This window comes from Pangasianodon hypophthalmus, chromosome 4, assembly GCF_027358585.1.
Source record: "Pangasianodon hypophthalmus isolate fPanHyp1 chromosome 4, fPanHyp1.pri, whole genome shotgun sequence".
Classification (NCBI taxonomy): domain Eukaryota; kingdom Metazoa; phylum Chordata; class Actinopteri; order Siluriformes; family Pangasiidae; genus Pangasianodon; species Pangasianodon hypophthalmus.
This window is the reverse complement of record NC_069713.1, coordinates 23,124,665-23,145,274: the sequence shown is the minus strand read 5'-3', so window position 1 is coordinate 23,145,274 and position 20,610 is coordinate 23,124,665. Positions and strand designations below refer to the sequence as shown.

Below are 20,610 nucleotides of genomic sequence, written 5' to 3'. Positions count from 1 at the left end.
GTTCATTTTTGCTCCATCAACAAAAATAGTTCCCAAAGAAGCCACAGCTGAATAGAGCATTGTGTGTTGCCATGGTAACACACAGACTGACTGAAGAATAGTAATGGTTTCAATCTATCAGACTATTGCTAGGCCTGGAATTGTATGTAGTGAACACAGACCAGCAGAGTGATACAAAACAGTGAAATGTACCGGTGTGGTTATACTAAATATCAGCAGTGTTGGAGCACCGCTTGTGCAATCAAATTATTGGACCAGAACTAACTGCTGTATAAAAGTAGATAGGACTCCCTTTGCTCTGAAATCAGCCTCATCAGTTTTTCATGGCATGGATTCCACAAGCGTTCAGAAAAATTCCTATGACACTGTGGTCCACGTGGATGTGACTGCATGGCAATTGCTACAGATGTGTCAGGTGCACATTCATGCTGCAAATTTTCCTCTGACCTCTCTCATCAACAAGGTGCAAAACTGCCGCTCACAGCCACTTTATTAGGAACACTTGTACCAATCAGCCAATCATTTGGCAGCAGCGCAATGCATAAAATCATGCAGATACAGGTCAAGAGCATTTCACAATTTTGTCAGGTTTTTTTTTTTTTTTTTGGAGGAAACTGGACCACCCAGATGAAACCCAAACAGACATGGGGAGAACATGCAAAGAAACTCCGCACAGACAGGAACCTGAGCTCAGGATCAAACCAGGGTCCCTGGAGCTGTGAGGTGGCAATGCTATCCACTGCATCACCACGAAGCAAACTTTTTATATACTGTATGTGAGGTTTAAAAATACAATAACTCAAACAAATGAGTAATAGGTTGTGGTTCACATACTTTTGTCTTGCTGCTGGGTCATTTTTTTGTCTAATTGTTAAGAGGTTGGAATTTTGACTGGTTATGTCAATCACAAGCAGGTAAGCTGGAGTTTTTAAAAATGTAAATATTCAATGCATAGTCTATTACACATGCATGAGGGCTGGGATTAAAACATAGTGAAGTGGAAGGCTCTTACATCCCCAAAGTTGATTATATTCCAGTAACAGCACAAAGTGTTTTATTCCTCTTATACCACAATAATTTGCCAATGCTAATAACTGTATATTTATTAAAGAATGGTGTGTCATACATTTTGTCCATTTATAGTTTCATTAATGTTGTGGAACGTCCACAAAACAAGTTAGTTCCCGTTATCGCTTACGTTACAGCAGCTATAAACAACTGTTCTCATTTTCTCTCATGTAGCTGGTCATGTTATCGAGAAACAACAAAGCCCTCCATCCTGAAGACTTTCCTGTCAGAAAACTTGGTTACACATTCACCTTTGACTGTGACAAAGTACTGACACTGGGAACTCCTTCCAAAATTGCTAAACTTCTCCTCACAGAAAACTTCAAATCAACAATTTTTAATCTGCTTATGTGAAGTGTCTATTTCAGTAGTACCAACTTACAAATGTTCCTGTTTTTCAGAAACGATAACATACTACATTTGTGTATTAAAATAAACCTTGTGGCCAGCACTGCTTTTATAGAAAATTAATCAACACCTTCTGACCAATCAGGATTGAAAATTCAGCAGCATAAATGACAAGAAAGATGTATTTTTATTACATTTGTTACTGTAGAAGGTTTGAAATTAAAACCAGGATAAACAATACATCTCAATAACCAGTTAGCATAAAACAGTTGCATAAGTACAGTCTTTTTAATTTAATTTGACTTCATCATAGATGATTCTTGTCCTCACTGTTGTTCAGCAGCTTTGCTGTTGTTGTGTGAGATTTGAAAGTCTTGGCATCGTATACCCACACGGTGTCAATTCCCTCTCCGGTCACGTGATCGGGAGTCCATGTGGGGAAGGGGAAACGGCAGGCCACCACTCGAGCTGGGGACTCGAGCTCCGCCTGAAGCTTGGCTTCCAGCTGCTCCATCTGTGGGTCCACAATCACAATTACAATCAGATTGTGATTATAATTACAATCAATCTTAGCTCTTAGTCTCAGCAAGGCTACAATTCCTCAGTGCTCCAATTTCACAGTGGAAAGGAGTAATTCTGATCGGCTCCACACACAGGCACGACGGCATAAAGCAGTAAATTCTTTCTGCTCACATATCTGATCACTTTATTTTGCTAAAAGAACATGACTGACTAGTATTTGAGATGCAAATTGCTCTACTGTGTTGCCATCTGCATGAACAAACAGAAGCACAGACAGGTCTGAGATAACTGGTCCTTATCTAAATTACTCCACAGAGAATATTAATTCAGTTTTTAATTGGATTTGAGCTTAGTCACTGCTGGAATAGCATAAAGTTGTTTTTTTAATGTTGCTTATTTTTAACAGCTGAAAGAGCTGAGCAATATCAATACTGAGGCATTAGTTTATTCTTACCATTTGTGGAACTCCAAATATGACGACATTAGAGTACTGTGAAAAACTGACCTATGAAAGAGAGACAAAATACATAAATGTAAATGTTGTATTTAGTGTCTGAGATAAATCTGGGGGTTAACATTATTAATGACACCCTTTATGCTAATTATAACAGTTTATCTGCAGTATTTAAACAAATGAAATGTTTACATTTTCTTACTAATGATGAATTTTCTTAATAATGATGAACAAGCCAAAACAGTCTCAAAATCATGACTGCACAAAAAGCAGCAAGAAGCAGTAAATATTGTGTTTTTCAGCTCACTGCATAAAGATCTCAAATCATTAATTAAATAATGTCTAAACACAAATGAGCTTTTGACATTAGATATTATTTATTATTATCCAGTAATAGGAGCTTGTCTCGTTCTTACGTGCGCTGATGTGCCACTGAACTCAGAGTTCATGTGTTTAACCCTTTTTTCTATTTCACATGTTTTGTTTGTAAATGACTGTAAGCACATGGACAACATAAAGGGCACATATAGCCAAAAAAAAAAAAAAGTTGATGGTGATAACAAAACATGTATGTCTTGTGTTTTCTAAGAATGTTCAAATGTTAAATCTGTGTCCATTCCAACTTTGTCATTTTAATATATAGAAAGAAGAACCACAACGAGACAGAAGTGTGCCCTGGTCTCATCCTTTGCTTTACCTTCCACAGGTCAGAGATATAAAAAGAGGTGTGGCGATGAACCCCTTGTCTCCATGCTTTGTAACGGGAATACCACACCAACCATGGATTTAGCTCAATGCCGACAGACCTGAAACCCTCTCTAGCTGCAGCTATAACCTGTAGCAGACAGAAAAGCAACAAGTAAGAGGATGAAAAATCATTTCATAGCTTCTAAAAGTGCCAATAAACTGGCATTATCGACACATTAAGTGGTAGTTTCAGTAATTAAATGCTTCTTAGAGGTTAAAAAAAAAGGTTGTTGTGGATTATGTGCTGCCGTTACAGTCCTCATTATAGGAGGGTTGGTTAATGACTTGCTATCCATCCTCTGCCACACCTATATCCACTAAAGGTGCATCTGAAACCACAAACTATACAATACACACATTCTTAAAATGGAAATCAAATAAGTGTGAAATCTTTCAGATATACTGAAACGCCACAGTCGTCCCGAAGCTCTAAATCGTCTTGACAAACACTGGTGAGGATTACACCTTTTCATTTGCTATTTGAGAAACACAGCAGCCTATACTTTTTCAGAATCAGACCCCGTTCATTGGCCATGGACGTTACACATACGGGGAATTTGTCTTGGTGACTGCACATGGAACATAGTAATCAGACAAAACTGCAAAAAAATGCAAGAGAATACAATAGAATGGAATAAAAAGCAATAAAATATGCCAAGGAGGATTCCCGCCTCCGCCCTGTGTGAATTCCTGCCTCCGCCCTGTGTGCATGGAGTGTGCTTCGGGGGTTTCTCCCAGGTACTCCAGTTTCCTCCCCCAGTCCAAAGACATGCATTGTAGGCTGATTGGCATCTCTAAATTGTCCATAGCGTGTGAACGTGTGCGATTGTGTCCAGGGTATCCCCTGCCTTGTGCCCCAAGTCCCCTGGGATAGGTTCCAGGCTCCCCGTGACCCTGTGTAGGATAAGCGCTACAGAAGATGGATGGATGGATGGATGGATGGGGGGGGGGGTCCCAGTTTGATCCTGAGCACAGGTTATTGTCTGGGTGGAGTTGCTGTACATGTTTCCTCCTGTTTCCTGCTTCCTCCGGTGTAGCTATGCTTGGTGTCCCTTGGTGTTAATGAGTGTATGAAAGTGTGTGTAGTGTCCTGTGATGGTGTATTCCTGCCTCACACGCAGTGTCAACAGGATAGGCTCTGGTTCCACCACGTCCCTGACCAGGATAAAGCAGTTACTGAAGATAAATGAATGAATACACAAAATTATATACAGTATAGAACAATGTGATATCACTATACAAATAATACAATTGTGAAAAACATGGTGAGGGGTTTGAGGTTAAAATGTCAAGTGTCCAGTCTAATTGATGAGGGTCACCACTCTGGGGAAAGTCTGTTCGGATGCCTGACTGTTTTACACCCAAAACCTATTTCTGTGTCCTTACACAGATTATTCTCCTCACTTCATGATGAAAAGGCACTGCATATTATAGTATGATTTCATAGGGATGGGAGTCAATCCTAACAAGATCCATGTTAAAATGGCAGGATATACATTCACATAAAATGTGTCAAGATTCCTTGTCATTTATCCTATAAATCATGATTGTGTAAGGTACCTAATTCACATGAGCTTGTGTCCTGTCTGTTACTTTATGTAATTGATAAAGTGATGAATCGAGTCATGGAGTCGACTCTGATCATTCTCAGTAGGAATCAGAGTCGACTTTTAATCATTCTCAGTAGGAATCGACTCTGCTCATTCTCAGTAGGAATCAGAGTCGACTCTGCTCATTCTCAGTAGGAATCAGAGTCGACTCTGCTCATTCTCAGTAGGAATCAGAGTCGACTCTGCTCATTCTCAGTAGGAATCAGAGTCGACTCTGCTCATTCTCAGTAGGAATCGGAGTCGACTCCAGAATTGCTTGAACCCGAACAGCCCCAAAGCGTTGTCACTTAAATAAAAAGGAACTTAGAAATGACTTACTATCCGTCCATCACCACTTCCAATGTCCACAAGGGTCCCCGATCTTGACTGCAGAACGCTGAGGACGTTTTTGACCTGAGTGTTTGTAGCAGGGACGAACGGGAGGCAAATCTTCCTGAGCGCCGGAGCAACGAAAGGTCCAGCTCCAGCGTATAAAGCGACCAGCGAGCCTCCGAGTGCACAAGTAGCAATGAGCCCTACACGCTTTTTAATGCTCCTGCTGCTGGATTCTTCCTGAGCTGCCCCCTTTTCAAGCTCTAGCCCTAAATCACACATTGCAGATGACCTCTGTTCGAGCCAGTGGCTAACTCCCAAATGGCTTCTTAAAGTGCACTAAATGGGCTGTATGTGCCGTTACTGCGTACCTGATGTAGTGCACCTACATAGGCAGCAGTAAGCCATTTGGGTTCAGATCTTACAGCAACATATCATACACAACTTACATGAGTTATGGTTTATATAAAGGTGTATGATGAGTAAGAATCATTTCAAGAAGGAAAACTTTCAAGCACGAGCCTAAATGTGTGTGGCTGAATGTCTTCCGATATGCTACAGCAAAGCTTACTATTAGTTCCGCATTGGTCAAGGATAAGCTCGTTACAGATAAAGAAGACCAACAAAGAAATACAAGGGACAGATTAACATTCTGGTTGTTATTGTATATGTTGCGTGACAGCTGTTGATGTGAAAATTATTTGTTTATGTTTATTTGCATTTATAAAAGAATATCTTTTTTCGTCTTCAGAAATTAATGAATAGTTGCTCCTGTCGGCCACATGGTGGCACCAAATCCCACCAGATTAGCTTTTAGGCTACAATGCCAATGTCCCTGGAGTTTTCAGCTCAGGTATAAAGAAAATATTTATACCACCATTTTAACCAGTCATAATCTTAACCAATCTTAAACAATGCCATGTAAAGACACAAAGATATGTTTTTTAAAATATATTGTTTACAGTGTCTCTGTAGAAAGCTTATCAGTGTCTAATACTGTACCAAATGACAATAATGCTTTAACATTAATAAGTGGATGTGTAAACTAACATTGCTAGAGTTGGTAGATAAGGATAATTAGGATAATAAGGATAATGTAGCATGTTTATCTAAAATATAGGGGGAAAAACACTACTGTTAATATTTAGTATGAACTTTGGGTCATATGCAGGTTTAGGTGTCATAAGTAGTCTCTTCCCAAATCAAAATGAAACATAGCACTGATTGACACTGTCTGGGTTGGCATGGTACACCGTGATACTCCAGACCTGCCTGATCCATCCTGATGCCCTGCTTCTGGTTCGAGTTCTGATCAGTTGGAGATCGCTCACTGCTGCTTGGGGTGGCCCCACATGGACGGCCTGAAGATCGTTGGGATTGCCGGGGATGCTGTCGCTTATGGGCCATGGAGATGGCTTGGGGATCTCATATGGGGAGCTGTACTGTGATGGCTTGGGACTGTGATTGCTGTGGTGGTTTGGGGGCTGCGGTTGCTGCGAGCAGTTTTGCACTCAGGTTTCCATCAGTGGACAGTGGATAAGTTCAACAAACCGGACTTCATGTGAAAACTGTAATGAATTTACTGGTTACACAACTGCACTATTTGACCATGTAGTACACAGTTATTGAAGGGAATCATTTATAATCGCACTATCCGTTAGCACCCAGATGAGGATGGGTTCCTCTTGAGTCTGATTCCTCTCAAGGTTTCTTCTTCATATCATCTTAGGGAGTTTCTCCTTGCCACTGTCGCCTCTGGCTTGCCCATCAGGGATAAATTCACACATTTACAATTTATTTTGATTTAATTTAATTTGAATGTATTTATTTCTGTAAAGCTGCTTTGTGACACTGTCCATTGTTAAAAGCGTTATACAAATAAAATTGAATTGAATTGAATGATATACTTTGAAAGGCTGCAGATTGTATATTGTTTGTAGTATATATTTTGATATAATAGAATGAACAGCTAACCTTTAAAAGCAATGCAATTCACTGTTGTTGTTGTTGTTTTTTTTGGTGAGCAAATGACTTTTCCCTTCGTGTGCAGCGTGCACAGACTAAACTACATTCCACTGTGAATTTGTATTGAATCCAGATATCACTGCTACCCTCATGATGACTGGCACTAGTTCTGATAAAAGAAAGCGTTCTGATGGAATAATTTCCTTTTTAAGCATTAACACTTTTGTGTAAACCTAGAATCTTGAACATTGTAGGGACAGCACTTGCAATGATATATGATAATTAAGTAGTATGATGAAGTTATGACTCATAATTTCATTAAATTGAAATGCACAAAGGTGTATATATTTGCTGCATTAAAAGAAAGAACAAAAATGTCACATATGAAATATGATTTGTGATTAAAATTTAGATTTAAATGTACACATATTTTCAACTTCAACTTATCCAGGATATGTTTAGTCTGTATTCAATATATTAAACATATCAATAAAGCCAAATGAATTACTTATTAATACAGGTTTCAGCTATGGCAAGTAATTTTTTTTTCTTTTCTTTTTTATCAGTATTTCACAGTATTAACAGTAATAAACAAAACTGTTTATTTGATTATTTTACTATTTTTGTATTTTTGCAAGTTAATGCAAGATTATTTCAATATGCAGTCTGCATGATAATTGGTGATCATACATTTTATACTGGTTAGATATAATAGTCTTGTACCTCCAGAGCCTGGGTGTGGTGTGAGGTAAGTGGAAAATGTGTGTGTGTGTGTGTGTGTGTGTGTTTTGACCAAAAACTATCCCTTTAAATGCCCAGAGAGCAGCAAATAACAAACAAACAAATAAATAAAAAAATGTAGAGTATTCACAGACACACTGATGATCAAATACAGAACATAAAAAACAAGTAGCACTAAAACAAGTATCACTCAGTATCACTGTTTCAATTCACAACCACAAGTGAAGAACAAAACAAATGATGGGACAAACAAACTATATATAATGTAGATTCACGTCAGAATCAGTTTAAACCCAGAAGAAGAATCTAGTTTTTCTTCATGTTTATAAAGACATTAACAAAATTTCAATATTAGTTGTAGGGAAGCTCGAATATTTTTAACAGACTTGGTAAAAAGATCTCCATTCTGCCATGGCGTCAATCTTCCATGCACAATCTGTGACAATCTCAGTCAGAAATCATTGCACATGGACTGAATGCTCATGTCCATTGACACTCCTCCACGGCTGCTCCTCCATGTTCTCATCCTCCAGCTCATCATCTAGCTCACATACCTCAGTGTCCTCAAGCGAGTGGCTGTGCTTCATCACCACGATGCTCCTGCCTGGGTTGCTGGCCGTTTCAGCGAGGACACCCAGGCTCAGGTCAGTGCGGCTGCCGCTGGACGCCTGAGAGCCGCAGTGGTGTCCATGAACACACTTGGAGGAGGAGCGACGCAGCCCAGGGAAGTCCTCAGCAGACGCCATGCTCCTCAGAGCGCACAGCTCATAATGTGGTGGCTCGAGGGGCTCAGGCAACAGCGCAGGGTCAAATTCATCCGTTCTCACAAGGTACTTCCTGCGTGGTTGCTTGACCTGGATGATGATTGACACTGTGAGAAGAACAAACACCACACTGCAGGTCACTCCGATTATGGTCATGTTGGTGTGGTCCAGGCTGTCCAAGATGGTGGTTTTCCTTTTCTCTGGGCAGGAAAAATCAATAAATTATTGACAAAAAAATTTTGCAGTAATGAAGTCCACAAGCTGGTCCACAAGAAGTCAAAACCACTAGTTGATTCCACTTAGTATATTCATTTGGCGACATGAAAACTTTACAAAGGTACTATGAAATGACAGGTTATAAATAGACATACTAATCAAGGCTGAGGCACATAACAGGTCAACACAATCGGGTAACACCAATGACAGGACAAGGATGGAGGACTGAAATATGTAAAAAAAATAATAAAAAAAAAAGCACATGATGAAAACAAAATGACATGAAAACAACAGTTGTAGAACTCAGAACTTGCTGATATTGGTAATTCCTGACACTGGGATCATTTGGACGAGGCCATCATCATTGCAGATTTGTCTCAACACCGATTCCTTCCAAACTATGGACTGATCATATTTTTATGTCTATTATTATCTGCTTTGGGTGCGATTTTTGACAAGATAATAGACATTCTCTTTTACTGTTTTTATTAATGTTAGTTATGATGTTCTTAATGTTTGTTATAATGTTTCTTTATGTGGTCTACACTGATTTGAACGAAGCATTACAGTCAAAGCTGCTTACTTACTGTAAACAAAAATAATTCAGAGCTTTTGAATTATAGTCATTTGTGTTTGAATGTTCAGTCTATCAAGAAACCACTCCGGTTTCTTGGCAGGCAACAACATGCTTTTCCCTAAACTGTATCCAATCATATTATTTGACTCCCAACCCCAGGAGTGATATTTTATCCTGGAATGAGATGAAAAAATACAAGCATAATTAATGAGCGTGGGCAGCTTTGTCCAATCACCTGAGTATCTAAACCCCTTTGATCTCCAATCACAAGAAAGTATCTAAACCCCTTTGATCCCTAGCGATCCTTGGATCGAGTCACCTAATGTCAGTTAACTTTAGCTCACATTAAGATAGTTAGCTATCGAGCAGTCTACATTGAAAGTTGCAGCTAAATTTTTTTTTGTTCTACAGCAGGGTATAAACAGAAACTGTTTCCTGATTTTCCTGTTTCCACAGTGTAAATATTGAAACCCATAGTTTAGTGCTGTCCTTAAACTTATACTCAGGAGAAAGTAATGTAATTGTTTCTTTATACTTCAAACAATATTGGTGGAAATTTGCTATATCTCTTTAACAATGTGTTAAGGTTTATTATTTTAGATTGATCTTAGCCAAAAGGCCTAAATGGATGAATGAATGAATGAATGAATGAATGAATGAATGAATGAATGAACGAATGAATGGATGAATGAATGAATGAATTTTCATTTTAAATCACAAAGAACATCAGGAATTTAACTGTGTGTCTGTGTTTGGGAAAAAACCCTCATCAACACTGAGGAGTCACACACATTCACTACAGTCAAATGAATTGCACCATATTATTACTATATTATCTATTACTTTCGACAACTTTATAACCTAAACGGGTAGAATACCTTTGCAGCCATTCTCATCCCAAGGATAGACACAGTTCTGGATACCATTGCACACTAGAGTGTGGTTAATGCACATGTTGCTGTGGCAGAAGAAAGTATCTTCTTCGCATGGAGCTGTGGAACATACAGGAGTGGAAAGTCTAGTGTTATGGCAATATTTCTATCCTTGTACTGATGAGTGAAAAGAATAGTTGTTAAAGAAAACTGGCAAAGGACAGGCTCACGTTCTCGGAAGGTGGTGAAGAGGATACGGAAGCGACTTTTGCGGCTGCCCTCATCAGCCCACATGCGGATGACGCCGACTGACGTGAGCAGCATGACATCATTGGCCACCGTGCTGCAGAACTTATTCTTCAGGTGCTCGACTGAGCTGCTGCCGTCGTACACCGCCACGAAGTTGCGCTTGCACTCGTTCGAGTTCTGCATCTCGTACTCCAGGAAGCGCAGGTAGATCTGCAAGACATGCATTCCAAATACCAAACACAGTGTAGAAAGTTACTAATACTTTAAACTAGTTATGTATATAGATATTTCATCATTAATTTGCCTACAGCTCTCCATGTTAAATTTTCTCTATGCTAAATCTATTTCCCTGACTACAGTCAAGGGTTTGTTAACATTATCTGCTGCCATAATTCTGACAATTAAACATGAGTAAGTTTTGAACCTCACCCTTTTCCTACACGCCCTTCAGATAATTTTTATTTTTTTTTTTTTTTTTGAATTCTTCTGAAATATTCAGTGTAAAACTGAATCAAACCAAACATCAAACGAACTAAAAGTACCGTCCTGACTCTGATTTGGACTACTCCCTACATAGATGCTCCCTACATGTGACTTATTGTGTACTCAGCAAACAGATCTAAGACTGTAAGTCAGTGAGGATTATTTGAGGAAAGTTTACCTTTGAACCAGATGGTGCTTGAATGAACCACTTGCAGTCCACAGCCTCCGTTTGCAGAATCTTGCTCTCCTTTTCCACCATAGCAGACTCGATGATGCCCTCGGGCCCACTCATCTCAAACTCACACACTGTAATAGACTGAAAATCACAAATCCATTCACCGCTGTGTGTAGTGTTGACTGAATAATCCTGAACTTACATGGCAGTGACAGAGGAGTTCCAGCATCTTTAAACTCAGGATCTGGAACGACACAGTGAGTTAGAGTAAGACACCACATCTGAAATCTTCTAAAATTATGTAAAAATTATGTAAAGTAAATCTACTAAAGTCATAGATAAAGATTTTGTCATATAATACAAATATTAATTTGTATTATAGCTGAGTGTCAAAAACATGTAGTTATGAAGCGATATTTACTCTGTAATCATACCAATTTTTAATAAATTCCTCCAATATTCATTAGCCTTCTCAAAGACAGGTCTTTTGGAAACTGTTTCTGTGTCGAACCTTAGTGGAAATATGCAGATTCACTATGTAATGTCTTGAACCCATTAGCTGAATCAGTTGTACCTGGTTTTAATGCTGTCCTCAGGAAACAAACTGTTCTTCCTCAGATTGAGAGAGGAGCTTGTGGATCACTGAATGCAAAAATTTACCCAGAGATTATAGTTTTGCATTTGAGGGACAAATAGAGCAGGAACGGAACATTTCTCCAGGCACTTTTCCCTCATCTTATCACTCCTGTAAATAGAGAGCTGTGTATTGTCCCAAATCACATACCACCATAATAGATTGCATGTGAAAAAGTGCACCATCAGGTATTATTTTACATGGTGGGGTAGTTATCTATTTTTTTATGCCTTCTGTTTTAATGTCAATGGAAGAAAACAGATTTTTCCCCTTTTCCTCCACAGTTTGGTCACCAAACAGCCAGCTCTCCCTTATCATAGGGAGGGTGAAAACTAACACATGCTTTCTCATGTGAAGCCAGGACCAACCACATCTGTTTCAATTGTTGCTCATGCTGCGGTCACAAGGCAGTGTAACACACCTGTAGAAAGTGTTATCTGCCCTCTTCCGCATACATGAACTCATAAACACCCACGATTGGCTAGTGTCGCTGTGATTGATAGGGGAGAGAGAATATGCCATCCCTTCTACCCAGGGGATACCACATGGCCAGTTTTGCTCACTAGTTTCCCAGTATCATCGGAGAAAGGAAATTTTAAAAAGAAAAACTGTTATTGTTGTTCAAGAAGGTAGATACAGAAACCAAAGGCAGAGACAGCCTGAACTGTGGCATGTTTTCCAAGATGCCTCGAACCACCAACCAGACAATTCTTTACAATGTACTGAACAGAATTGATTGATTTTGATTACATTGGATATCTTTACATAATTAGAATAGGCATATTTCCAGAATTTCTTTACATGTGCTCAAGGTTTTTTTCACTGTACCATACAAGTGTGAAAATACAAAGCTCTAAAGTACTATTTAGCATGAAATCATATATTCATACTGTTTTCACCTAACCTTGAAAACTCTCCTGTTAGTGCACCGGTCCAATCACCTACTTTCTCTTTCATGATAACTGTTACATGTAGGATTAAAGAAGGAGAAATTAGTTCCTACTGCCTCACAGTCATGTTTAATAATCCTCCTATCATACAGATTATGTTTGCCTATGCTATAAGAAGTGGACTAATAAAATAAGTCTTGGATGTGTGTCCTTCCTCAGTGTGTGGCTTTTATCTGTATTTTTATGTCTAGTTCTTTGCAAGATTAAGGTTAAAATAATGGTCAAGTATGTTACACATATACACATATACCTGAGGATTCAGTTTAAAAATCATCCAGGGGTTCTCACTAATCCTCTCACGGTTTCTTATCTTCACTGCAGCTTGACATGGATTATTCAGTATGCCAATGTAACAGTGAGTGTGCATGCAGAACTGGGGTGAAGTTTATATTTACCATAATTTACCCCAGCAAAGATATGTGTACTATGTGTGTTTTTTAAGCATTCTAATTTAGTAAATGTATTACTTAATTAAAATGAATTGAAATTGCAAATAAAAGTATGTAAGATACAAATAATTGTGTTTTAAAATAATGTACACTGTTTATGGAGCTCTAGTTTTTGCTAAATGCAAGGACATTAATGAATTATCCTAAGCCTGATATCAGGATTTCGTATAGGAAGAGAGGGTTTATTAGGAACTGTTGTCAGCTCTCATCTGAATTTGACCCAAAGAGCAAATAATGAGACAAATAAGTAGAGATTAACCCGAGAAGAACACATTATTCTACGATCTGTTTTACAGAGCAAACAGTCCTGCTTCAGTATACACATTACACTGAATAGATGGGTGATTTGATTCTTGTTAGATTGCTAACTGATGAAATATTTTACAAATTCAACAGATCTAACAGAAATACTGTATTCTATATATAGACAAATGTATTTCAAGCCTGTTTTAAGCCAATGGAAAGATGTGTGATGTTAAATGTTATACACTTATGTGAGACACATGTTTCTTTGTTCATTCATTTGTTGAAAATTGATGTGAAATCGACAGTTGGTGTACAGGATATACACTACATAGTGAATCTTAGACCCCTCGAAAAATCGAACTCGGATAAAAGCACACAGCTGTAGGCAGAGAGAGGGGGCAGAATGTACTCTCCTAAAGACAAGCTTTCATTAACAGGGATCAGCGACAAAGCACTCCACCCCCTCACATACAAATAATGGGTCTGGATACTGGATTAAACCATCCAAAACACACAGCACCCAGAAGAATCTTGATATATATTCTGATATTCTTGTTGCATCTAAATAAATGTGATTAAAAAAAAAACAAGTCTGCCATCATAACGTTATTCACACTAGGTATATGGTTACTACAGTAAAGTTATTACAGTTAATAATTTGATGTAAACAATGGTAGGTTTAGAGTTATTATTTCACATATCAAATGCACATAAAACCTTTTCCTTGAGGTCAAAAGGGATAAAAGCAAACTACATCTGATAGTTTTACAATTCTGGGCACATTTATAAATCAATATATCAGAGTATTTTCAGCAAATAAAACTCCAAGTGGCTGTGAATGGTTCCCCACTTTCACTTCTTGCCCTTATGGTGTTAACTGCATTAGTTTTGCATTGCTTTCCATGTTGTTACTGGATTGTAAGCTTTAGGATTTTAAAATGTAAATGTGCATAATAGATTAAATCTTTGGCTATACCAATTCTATATATATATATATATATATACACACACAGTCAGGTCCATAAATATTGGAACATCGACACAATTCTAACATTTTTGGCTCTATACACCACCACAATGAAACGAACAAGATGTGCTTTAACTGCAGACTGTCAGCTTTAATTTGAGGGTATTTACATCCAAATCAGGTGAACGGTGTAGGAATTACAACAGTTTGCATATGTGCCTCCCACTTGTTAAGGGACCAAAAGTAATGGGACAGAATAATAATCATAAATCAAACTTTCACTTTTTAATACTTGGTTGCAAATCCTTTGCAGTCAATTACAGCCTGAAGTCTGAAACGCATAGACATCACCAGACACTGGGTTTCAATTCAATTCAATTCATTTTTATTTGTATAGAGCTTTTTACAAAGGTCATTGTCTCAAAGCAGCTTTACACAACAAAAGTAAAGTGAAGTGTGTGTGTGTGCCGTCTCTGATGAGCAAGCAGGGCGACGGTGGCAAGGAAAAACTCCCTGAGATGGTGATAGGAAGAAACCTTGAGAGGAACCAGGCTCAACAGAGAACCCATCCTCACATGGGTTTACACTGTAGTGTGCGTGTGTGTGAGCACAATGTGTGTTGGTGTAGTCCATGGAAAACAGCTGAAGCGTTTTCGTGGCAGTATGAAGCATTGCCGGTGGACAGGTCCAGAGTGAAGGGGGGGAGGTCTGGATCACCGGCAGCTCAGGAGTGTAGCTCGGCAGAAGGAGAAGGAAAGTGGTTAGGTACACTCACAGTCACCGTGTGGAGATAAAACTCGACATCCACGAGTCCCCCAGATCTACTCCTTTGATAAAAACACTAGTCGCTAAATGCTAGGTTAAATAAATAAGTCTTCAACCTCGACTTAAACACTGAGACCGTGTCTGCTTCACGTACATTAACTGGGAGACTATTCCATAATTTTGGGGCTTGGTAAGAGAAAGCTCTGCCCCCTGCCGTGGTTTTGGCAATGCGTGGTACTGATAGACAGCCTGCATCCTTAGAGCGAAGTCGGCGCGGCGGAACGTAAGGTACTAACATATCGCTTAAATACTGCGGAGCGAGACCGTTTAATGCTTTATAGGTTAGGAGTAATATTTTAAGGTTTCATCCCTGGTGATGCTCTGCCAGGCCTCTACTGCAACTGTCTTCAGTTCCTGCTTCTTCTTGGGGCATTTTCCCTTCAGTTTTGTCTTCAGCAAGTGAAATGCATGCTCAATCGGATTCAAGTCAGGTGATTGACTTGGCCATTGCATAACAGTCCACTTCTTTCCCTTCAAAAACTCTTTGGTTGCTTTTGCAGTATGCTTTGGGTCATTGTCCATCTGCACTGTGAAGCGCCGTCCAATGAGTTCTGAAGCATTTGGCTGAATATGAGCAGATAATATTGCCCGAAACACTTCAGAATTCATTCTGCTGCTTTTGTCAGCAGTCACATCATCAATAAATACAAGAGAACCAGTTCCATTGTCAGCCATACATGCCCACGCCATGACACTACCACCACCATGCTTCACTGATGAGGTGGTATGCTTAGGATCATGAGCAGTTCCGTTCCTTCGCCATACTATTCTCTTCCCATCACTCTGGTACAAGTTGATCTTGGTCTCATCTGTCCATAGGATGTTGTTCCAGAACTGTGAAGGCTTTTTTAGATGTCATTTGGCAAACTCTAATCTGGCCTTCCTGTTTTTGAGGCTCACCAATGGTTTACATCTTGTGGTGAACCCTCTGTATTCACTCTGGTGAAGTCTTCTCTTGATTGTTGACTTTGACACACATACACCTACCTCCTGGAGAGTGTTCTTGATCTGGCCAACTGTTGTGAAGGGTGTTTTCTTCACCAGGGAAAGAATTCTTCGGTCATCCACCACAGTTGTTTTCCGTGGTCTTCCGGGTCTTTTGGTGTTGCTGAGCTCACCGGTGCGTTCCTTCTTTTTAAGAATGTTCCAAACAGTTGTTTTGGCCACGCCTAATGCTTTTGCTATCTCTCTGATGGGTTTGTTTTGTTTTTTCAGCCTAATGATGGCTTGCTTCACTGATAGTGACAGCTCTTTGGATCTCATCTTGAGAGTTGACAGCAACAGATTCCAAATGCAAATAGCACACTTGAAATGAACTCTGGACCTTTTATCTGCTCATTGTAATTGGGATAATGAGGGAATAACACACACCTGGCCATGGAACAGCTGAGAAGCCAATTGTCCCAATACTTTTGGTCCCTTAACAAGTGGGAGGCACATATGCAAACTGTTGTAATTCCTACACCGTTCACCTGATTTGGATGTAAATACCCTCAAATTAAAGCTGACAGTCTGCAGTTAAAGCACATCTTGTTCGTTTCATTTGAAATCCATTGTGGTGGTGTATAGAGCCAAAAATGTTAGAATTGTGTCGATGTTCCAATATTTATGGACCTGACTGTATATTTGTGTGTGTGTTTATATATACTGGGACAGGAGAGTTAATGGCAGGGTTGTTTACACCAAATTGAGTTTTATACCAGATTGAGTTTTACGCCAAGGTCTCTGTGATTTTGTTTTATAGCAAATAATGAGAAATAATATCAGATAATTTTCCAGGTCCCTGGAGGACTAGTGGTTAGGCCTCATCTCTCTCACTGACATGGCCCAGGTTCGATTCCCAGCCAGGGAACCAACCCCAGCCACTGGGGTTGCACAAGACAGTGCACTCCCAGTGCTGATCCCAAGCCCAGATAAAATTGGGGAGGGTTGCGTCCGGAAGGGCATCCAGTGTAAAAACCAAATCAAAGTGGACCATGTGGACCAACCATCCGATGTGGCAACCCCTAATGGGAGCCGAAAGCAAAAAGAACAACATATCTGATAATTTTCCACAAACAAAGGTAAAGTGTAAGTGCAGGCAGTGTGTTTATGATGTACAGAACCATTTCTTTTGTAACATATATTGCGAAGATTAGGAGAGTGAAAGAGATATTATGGAGTGGATAAAGTCCGTACATCAAAATGCATGTGCACCAAAAATGTGAAGAAAAATGTGTCTCACTTTTCTAATGCCTGAATTGTTTGGGCTAGATTCAGTTCTTCTGTGTGGATTTTGTGATGTAGTTGGGCTGGAAGTTTTGCTGAAGCTCTGGTTAATGTTGTTGGGAAAACACCTGCTGTATGACATACAGTTGCCCAAAGGAACTTGTAAAACCACTCAGAACAAGCTGCTAGACTGTATGCTGGATGACTGAATGTTATCGACTTTCAACTGCATATTACAGGGTTACTTTAAAAATTCACTAGATAGTAGCCTATGGCATAAATCAAGCGTGGAAGCCTCTTGACTTAATTTTGTTTGAGGTTATGTCCACATTAATGTCATCCTATGAGGACACAAGCTGCTGCTGATTGTGCTTCATTACTAGAGTCAGGTCCTTTGTTGGGACTGTGCCCATAAGGTACCTTTGTATGCCTGTGGCTTACTTCAGAATGCTTCCCTTACCTTGAGTGAAATTGTATCTTGCAGAAAACCCAATGGCCTCGAGTTCACTGTCTGCAACAAATTTAATCCAAAGGTATCTCCCACTGGACCTCACATACATCGGGCTCTGCTGCCCGCAGTATCGACCGATAATGGGTGAAGAGCTGAATGGGCCGTCTCGAACTTCAATGTGGTCAAACTTGCACTCCCAAGATGGCTCTATGGCGTATTGTTCATCAAAGTACAAGTCGATGCATTGTCTCGGAGATGCTACAGAGCACAAGGAAAAGATAATGACATTTAAAACCATATAAAAGGCAGACATACACAAAGCCTGCTAATATCACCATCTCATATAACACACTGACCTTCTATTATGTATATGCATTCTCTATCCGGAGGATATTTCTCAGGATAATTAGGAGAAGTGAAGGAACCTCCATCAGGTTCTTTAACCCAGGCACCACACAGACCCTCTGGCGTCACCCCTGAGTTGTTTTTAACTGAAATACAAGTTTCCCAGGTATTAAGATATTATAAAAATAAACAGTAAGTGAAAAATGAAAGGAGATTGATACTCTTTACCTGTAGTCTTCTTCGAACCTGTTGGTGTTCCAGAAAACCCAAGTTTAACAAGAGCTGCAAAAACTAAACAAAATGGGAATAGTTAGATTTTTTTCTTTGATTTCTTTTTCCGTGTATGATGATGTACTGCAATACAGCAGGCAAAGGATCAATTTACCCTTTTATTTTTTTTTTAACTGTGATTTATACTGTATGTCAGTTCAATAAAGCATAAAGCATATTTTGGCTTTAGCATAAAGTTAAAAAAAAGCAAGGTTTGTTAATCATTAAGACAAAATTTTTTTAAATTTATTAGATTTTATTTCTACAGCGAAACATCTGCAGTGTTTATATAAGTCTGGCTTGTAGAAGTTTTGCTGTATATCAAATAATCTCATGTAATGAAATAATCTCAGCACATCACTGCCAAAATTTTGCCTTTATATATGTTTCTCCCAGAAATTACTGCTAACCCATTTGTATCCGTTCCACATCAACTCACCCAGCAGCAGAGTTCTCTGAACCATTCTTCACCACCAGATGCACAAACTTAGAGTTCCTTGTGTTCACACATTCAGCGGTTTATTGGGATCCTAAATTGAAGAGCAGAACATCCGTCTCATTATTTTCGCTCACACTCTGTCTGCAGGTTGGCAGCACTGCTTGCCTAATCCTCATCTCTCTCAGAGTGGATTAAGAGCTTCTGATCAGATTCGACAGCATTTAGAAAAAAAAAAAAAACTAGAGGAATTTCAAAGTATTAATATTTCTGATGAAAAAGAAAGACCCAAATTTGACCTTTATCAATGTCTTTTTAAATAATAATAATAATAATAATAATAATAATAATAAGGTCAACAAATATTTTAAAAAAATGTCATTTGTGAGTAGAACATTTAGAAATTAGAATGCTTTATGGCTTCAAAATATCATTGCACACATTTAAATATAGCTCCTAGTATTTGAATAGTTGGATTATGTTTGTAAAATAAATCTGGACTGAGGGGTGCACTGATTTATTTACAGTTAAGATAAGACACTACAGATAGAAAGGTCTTTTTTTTTCAGACTTATGGATTAATTGTAACTATGAATTCCTTTATAATTCCTTTATAAACCTTATAAATTGCACTAACTACAGTGGAAATACATTAAACCACATTTTCTTCAAAATCATTCCCCCATATGTTGAGAACCAACGTTTTCAGTTTCTAGATGACCTGCATTTTTATGAGCTTTAACATCTTCAATCTACAGAAGAATTTCCCCAAATGTTAATTAATCTTAATAATTTATGTTAGATTTTATACTGAAAAATGACATTTTAGTAACAGTGGTGTTTTTTTAATTAAACAGTAAAGCAATGATGTTCCGACAAACTTTTCTGTAAGTACTTCTCTTGAGAGTGTCTTCACAGTGAAATAAAATTTTGTTCTTTTTTTGTTTTATTAAGTATGCAAATTGATGCATATTTAATTTAATGAGGCCTCATTTTTTGCATAAATAAATGTAATATTTAAATCTTCAAATACAAAAAAAAACCTTGTAAGAATATACAGGTCAAGATCTTCAGGTAATGTTCACATCAATCATCAGAACACAAAAAAAAACTGATCTCAGTAACTTTGGCTATAGGGTGGTCGTTGGCTGGTTTTAGTATTTAGAAACTGCTGATCTCCTGGGATTTTTATGCACAAGGGTCTCTAGAGTTTGCACAGAGTGGTGTTAAAAACAAAAATCATCCAGTGAGCAGCAGGTGAAAAGGCCTCGTTGATGAGCGAGGTCAGAGGAGAATGGCTAGACGGTTTGAGCTGACAAGAAGGCTATGGTAACTCAAATAACCACTCTTTACAACCATGCTGAGCTGAAAACAACCTCAGAAAGCACAAGATGCTGCACTACAACAGCCACCTCACATCAGGTTCCACTCCTGTCAGCCAAGAGCAGGAATTTGAGAGTATAGTGGGCACAGGCTCAGTGAAACAGGACAGGGGAAGTGTGATGAATCTTGGTTTCTGCTGCAATGTGAAGATAGTTAGGTCAGAATTTGGCATCTTCAGCATGAATACATGGACCCAAACAAGTCAATAGCTCACGCTGCTGATGGTGGTGTAATGGTGTAGGGAATGTGTTCTAGGCATACAGAAATACCAGTCAAGCGGTGTTTGAATGCTACAGCCTATCTGAGTATTGCTGCTGACCATGAGCATCACCTTATGGCTACA

At 38.9% G+C, this 20,610-nt stretch overlaps 2 protein-coding genes across 2 annotated transcripts; both read right to left on the bottom strand.

Moving 5' to 3' along the window:
- Positions 1 to 1,584: 1,584 nt before the first annotated feature.
- On the bottom strand, positions 1,585 to 5,504 carry atpsckmt (fATP synthase c subunit lysine N-methyltransferase). Its single transcript, XM_026936303.3, has 4 exons — positions 5,068 to 5,504; positions 3,090 to 3,227; positions 2,393 to 2,443; positions 1,585 to 1,930 (listed from the first exon to the last, which is right to left on the bottom strand). The coding sequence occupies exons 1-4, from the start codon at positions 5,341 to 5,343 to the stop codon at positions 1,724 to 1,726; spliced, it is 672 nt and encodes a 223-aa protein (XP_026792104.3). The 5' UTR covers positions 5,344 to 5,504; the 3' UTR covers positions 1,585 to 1,723.
- A 2,152-nt stretch (positions 5,505 to 7,656) lies between these two features.
- Positions 7,657 to 18,334, bottom strand: LOC113539999 (neuropilin and tolloid-like protein 1; the record flags this gene model as incomplete). Its single annotated transcript, XM_034303843.2, has 7 exons — positions 7,657 to 8,731; positions 10,203 to 10,316; positions 10,427 to 10,655; positions 11,107 to 11,234; positions 11,306 to 11,347; positions 17,843 to 18,091; positions 18,190 to 18,334. Coding segments are annotated over 7 exons (1,413 nt in total), but the record flags the coding sequence as incomplete, so codon positions are not given.
- Between the last annotated feature and the right edge of the window lie 2,276 nt (positions 18,335 to 20,610).